The sequence below is a fragment of the Alexandromys fortis genome, unplaced genomic scaffold (genome assembly GCF_014885135.2).
Source record: "Alexandromys fortis isolate MF-2015 unplaced genomic scaffold, M_Fortis_MF-2015_v1.1 scaffold_99, whole genome shotgun sequence".
NCBI classification, from domain to species: domain Eukaryota; kingdom Metazoa; phylum Chordata; class Mammalia; order Rodentia; family Cricetidae; genus Alexandromys; species Alexandromys fortis.
In genome coordinates, this window is record NW_026067982.1 from 2,980,136 (window position 1) to 2,986,232 (window position 6,097).

At 37.4% G+C, this 6,097-nt stretch overlaps 1 protein-coding gene across 1 annotated transcript in view; it reads right to left on the bottom strand.

Annotated features, from left to right (window-relative positions):
* Nucleotides 1-6,097, bottom strand: part of Gphn (gephyrin) — a 326,333-nt gene that overhangs the window by 228,957 nt on the left and 91,279 nt on the right. The window contains exon 3 of the mRNA XM_050158607.1: nucleotides 3,999-4,056. Coding sequence (XP_050014564.1) covers nucleotides 3,999-4,056 — 58 coding nt within the window. The remainder of the gene's footprint in view (nucleotides 1-3,998; nucleotides 4,057-6,097) is intronic.

Genomic DNA, 6,097 nt, shown 5'->3' on the forward strand with positions numbered 1-6,097 from the left:
ATGTATGTTTTGGGGACTGACCACTTGGTACTAGATAATCAATTAGGGGGCTCATCCCTATGGAAGATCAATTCTAACTCTCTTAGTAGGTGTTAATTATCTATAGCTCTTCATTTAGGTGTGGGGTTCAGTGAGATTCCCCCCATCTACATTGATATATTAACTAGTGTCATTGTTTATGCTTTATTTAGGTAGTCATACTGATGAAATTTCATGGGTGGTTTTTCTGTCTTATCTAGAAGACACAATCTTAAAACTCTTAATAGGTAATTTCAGCATTTGATTCATTTTTGATCTGCTGTCTGACGAGTATTTCTTGGTTCTTAGTATGAAAAGAGCTCTAACATCCAGCATTTCAGAGTTCATGAGAATACTCTATTTTAGTAAATATCCCCAATGGGATATTAGGCGAAATAGCTTAAGTACCATATGGATATAAATGCTCAGTATCTTGCTGGGTACACCAATACTACTCTGTCACAAGATTTCCAAGCAAAAATTGAGAGCTTGGGGGTGGGGGTGGGGGTGGGACAGGAGTAAGGGGAGATGTGGAGAGAGAAGTGAGAAGGAGAGGATGTGGAGAGCATGGGGGAATGGGGCAGTTGGGATGGAGGAGGAGTGGATATGGGAGCAGGGAAGTATATATCTTAATTAAGGGAGCCACTTGAAGGTTGGCAAAAGACTAGACTCTAGAGGGGTTCCCAGGTGTCCAAGGAGATGTCCCCATTTTGTTCCTTGAGCAGCTGAGGAGAGGGTGCCTGAACTGGCCATATACTATAGCCACACTGATGAATATCTTGCATATCACCATAGAACCTTCATCTGGTAATGGATGGAGATAGAGACAGAGACCCACTTGGAGCACTGGACTGAGCTCCCAAGGTCCAAATTAGGAGCAGAAGGAGAGAGAACATGAGCAAGGAAGTCAGGGCCACTAGGGGTGGTGCGCCCACCCATTGTGATGGTGGGGCTAATCTAATGGGAACTCACCAAGGCCAGCTAGACTGGGAATGATGGAGCATGTGATCAAACCGGACTCTCTGCACATGGCTGACAGGGAGGGCTGACTGAGAAACCAAGGACAATGGCACTGGGTTTTGATTCTACTCCATGTACTGGCTTTGTGGGAACCTAGTCTGTTTGGATCCTCACCTTCCTAGACCTGGATGGAGGGGAGAGGATCTTGAACTTCCCATAGGGCAGGGAACCCTGACTACTCTTTGGACTGGAAAGGGAGGGGGAGGGGAAATAAAAGGAGGGGGAGGGAAATGGGAGGAGGTGAGGAGGTGAAAATTTATAATAAGAATAATAATAACAATAATGAAACACTGATTCATATGGGAAGTAAATGTTCACTTTCCCTGTTGTATGCAAAAAGACTTGCCTGGTAAAAGTGGGTATCATCTTATGTCACTGTTGATTCTAAATCAGGGCAGATGCTGAGGCCATAATGGGGAGAGAAAATATCAGTATTGTCAGCCTTAATGGGGCAAAGAGTGACTACTTGGCCTCACTGACATAAAAAAGAAAAGATATGATAATGATGACTAGCTTCACCTAGAACTGCCTTGTTCAGTCATTGTGTTCCTGGATGGGTCTTGGATGGGATGACTGTGGGCAGAAATGAAGGGGTAAATACGGAAGATCAGATTTCTGTTGGCTCTGCTAACCTAAAGGTTAACTAAATAACATTTTTCATTGATGTTTAGTGAGAATCAAGTGAAGAGTGCTGAACTGTTTTTTCATATCCTTAGGCAACTCTGATCTTTTTCTTCCAGCTAGACAAAAGGCTTATATGAGCGAGTCCATATAAGCATTTTGTCTATGAGTCCAGGCTGAAAGCTTCTTTAGTACCCTGTCCAGAACACACAGAAGATTATAATACATGGCAAGGCAAAACAGGGACTTACTGGCTATGTCATTTCTTAAATCCTGTTGTACTTGGATTATTTGCTTTTCTCTTTCCATTTTTTTTGATGTTTTCCTATTTTTCCATATTTTCTACCAATCTTTAGATTCCTGCTAACAGGAAGACTTTGAAGGATTGAGGTTATTTTATTTTGCTGGTTTTAGAAGTGGTTTTTAGCAAGAATACTTTTGAAAACTGACAAATTTATTGTAGTATTGTCTGGAACAATTAACTCATAAGCAATATATGAACTTTATAAGGGTTTTTGGTGTTCAAACATTATAAATATATTATATCTGACAAAAATGAGATAGGTTTCATTGTTATTCTAAGACTAAAATATGCATAAATATATTTATTTATATATGGTACATTATAAGTAGCATATCAAGGTTAAGCTACATCATACATTTTGATGATTTCAGATTATTTGACTCTCAGTCAGGCAATCTTGATGCACACCTTTAACCCTAGTAACTGGGAGGCAGAGACAAGTGGAACTTGTAAATTCAAGGCCAGTCCTGGTATGCTGAGAAAGTTCAAGGACAGTCAGGGCTATTAGACAGAGAAAGCATTTACCACCTCCACCACCACCCACTGCTCCCCCCCCCCCAAGAAGCAGAAGGAGAAGGAGAAGAACAAGAACAAGAAGAAAAGAAAGAAAAGAAAAAAAACAAAACAACAAAAAGTTTTCAAAGTTTTTCAACCAACACATTTAAAAATGTTTTTATGCCTCAATACTCAATCTCAATTCAGTTACTGGACATATGCTTTAAGGAATCTCCTAATAAAATTCATAATTCTAAAATCGGTCAAAATAAAAGAAAAATCTCACAAAAATTAAAACCCCTTACAAGATGAGTTAATGTTTCTGTATATTAATTAAATACAAATCTATTGCTCCCAGGACATATCTGCTCTAGGATATGTCTTGAAGCCACTTAATGTTATTCCTTAATAAAACTTTCCAAGTTGATTGTCTTTACTAGCAAGATCTCAACTAACTGCTATATGATTGCAAATCCTAATGTTAATCATAGGATTCTTCTTGATTCTAGGCTGACTTAGTCAATGAATCCTGATACTCTTGAGATTCTTTTTGTTTCTTTTTTTGTTCTTGTGTGTGTGGTTGGTTTTTTTTTTTTTTTTTGAGACAGGGTTTCTCTGTGATAAGGTCCTGGCTGTCCTGGAATTCACTTTGAAGAACAGGAGAACAGGAGGCCTCAAACTCAGAGATCTTCCTACCTTTGCCTCCAGGGTGCTGGAATTAAAGGCATGCAACCTGCACACTCAGCTAAATTTGTCCTTTCCCCGCCTTGAAATAGTCAGATCTCATTAAGACTGGGTGGCTTAGAAATTGATGTATTGACCAGGCTTGCCCCAAACTTGCTATGATCTTTTTGACTCTGATTGCCAACTGCTATGATTACAGGCTTGCCTCAATCACCCAAAGAAAGATTGGACCTGGAGTTTTATGCATGATAGGCAAGCACTCGGCAAACTGAGCTACATCCTAGCCTCTTTCTCTTCTAATTTGAGAGCAAGTGTATAGCAATATTTAATAAAGAGATCATACAGTAGAAGAAAGGTGATATAATAAAACCAATAGTTTCTCACATAATAGGTTTAAATGACTTAAAATTAATAAGCAAAATAAAGGATAAATTACAAAATTTTCAGTTTATTGAAGTTGATACTGAAAAGTTCAATGAAATTAAGCATTATATATATTTTTATAAATCAATCACAAGACTTGTAAAGACTTACAAGGAGAAGAATATTAAAAAAATTCATTATATATATTAATATTTATACATAATGTCTTCTATTTTCAATAAATCACATAGGAAGGTTTTTTTACATATATATTTTACTTAGATTTTCCCCCAGAACTGTATTGGAAACATAAGATATAAAATTTTATGGCAATTCTGTAAAATACATGTATTTTAAACTTGAGTAGATTAACTAGGACTACAATAATGTCTTCACATACTACAAGATTCAATGATATTTAAGTAAGAATTTCCCCCTCAGCTCCTAAATAAAATGCTAAAGGCTCTGTAAGTGTGAAAATTTCATACTATACCTTGATTTCTTCTATTTCATCTGGTACTATCTTGTATGCTGATATAGTTCCACCCAACCTGAAATTAGAAGAAAATATTTTGAAAACTAGCAACAGTGTAAAACGTATGGATGATATATACCATTAGTATTAGAGTATCACCAGAAATCTCCAAAGACCTAACGCAATAGCCATGGGGGAAAACATTTTTGATTCACTGTTCCATTTGTATTAGATTTTTGTTCTGAATTAAACTTCCATTATTGATGATTTTAATAATGTTGGAGCTGTCACATTTATTACTGGATTCTGTCACAACATACATCAAGAACCGAAAGCAGACCTGTTTTTATTTGTTTAATTAATAAAATTGATTTCTGGGAATAGTTTGTGAAAATTTCTGAAAAAAGATCAAAAAGTGAAGTTAACACATCCTGCTTTAAGCCTACTTCCTAGTTTCCCAATAATTATCATCTTATATTTGTGTGGTACAATTGTCACAACTAATGCACCAATATTGATTCTGTTTAATTTTTTAAAAAACAGAGAGTTGCCAGGTAGTGGTGGTGCACGCCTCTAATCAAAGCACTTGGGGGGCAGAGGCTGGCAAATCTCTGTAAGTTCAAGGCCAGCTTGGTCTACAAGAGCTAGTTCTGGGACAGGCTCCAGAGCTACAGAGAAACCGTATCTTGAAAAACGAAGAAACATAATGCAATGCCCATTTAATCCCAACAAAATTCTTCACAGACCTTGAGAGGACAATAATCAACTTTATATGGAAAAACAAAAAACCCAGGATAGCCAAAACAATCTTATACAATAAAGGAACTTCAGGAGGCATTACCATCCCTGACTTCAAACTCTATTACAGAGCTACAGTAATGAAAACAGCTTGGTACTGGCATAAAAACAGAGAAGTCGACCAATGGAATTGAGTAGAAGACCCGGATATTAACCCACAAACCTATGAACACCTGATTTTTGACAAAGGAGCTAAAAGTATACAATGGAAGAAAGAAAGCATCTTCAACAAATGGTGCTGGCAGAACTGGATGTCAGCCTGTAGAAGAATGAAAATAGACCCATATCTATCACCATGCACAAAACTCAAGTCCAAATGAATTAAAGATCTCAATATCAATCTGAACACACTGAACCTGATAAAAGAGAAAGTGGAAAATAGTCTACAACATATGGGCACAGGAGACCACTTCCTACGTATAACCCCTGTAGCACAGACAATAAGGGTAACATTGAAAAAATGGGACCTCCTGAAAGTGAGAAGCTTCTGTAAAGCAAAGGACACTGTCATTAAGACAAAAAGGCAAACTACTGATTGGGAGAAGATCTCCAACAACCCCGCAACAGACAAAGGTCTGATCTCCAAAATATATAGAGAACTCAAGAAACTAAACATTAAAACTCTAATTAACCCAATTAAAAAATGGGATAGTGTTCTGAATAGAGAATTCTCAACTGAAGAAGTTAAAATGGCCAAGACACTTAAGTTCATGTTTAACCTCCTTAGCGATCAGGGAAATGCAAATAAAAACAACTTTGAGATACCATCTTACACCTGTCAGAATGGCTAAAATCAAAAACACCAATGATAGCCTATGCTGGAGAGGATGTGGAGTAAGGGGAACACTCATCCATTGCTGGTGGGAATGCAAACTTGTGCAACCACTTTGGAAATCAGTGTGGTGGTTTCTCAGGAAATTCGGAATCAACCTACCCCAGGATCCAGCAATATACCCAAGAGATGCCCTATCATACTACAAAAGCATTTGTTCAACTATGTTCATAGCAGCATTATTTGTAATAGCCAGAACCTGGAAACAACCTAGATGCCCCTCAATGGAAGAATGTATAAAGAAAGTGTGGAATATATACGCGTTAGAGTATTACTCAGCGGTAAAAAAACAATGACATCTTGAATTTTGCATGCAAATGGATGGAAATAGAGAACACTATCCTGAGTGAGATAACCCCAACCCAAAAAGATGAATATGGTATGTACTCACTCATTAGTGGATTCTAGCCATAAATAAAGAACATTGAGCCTATAATTCATGATCCCAGAGAAGCTAAATAGGAAGGTGAACCCCCCAAAAAACATG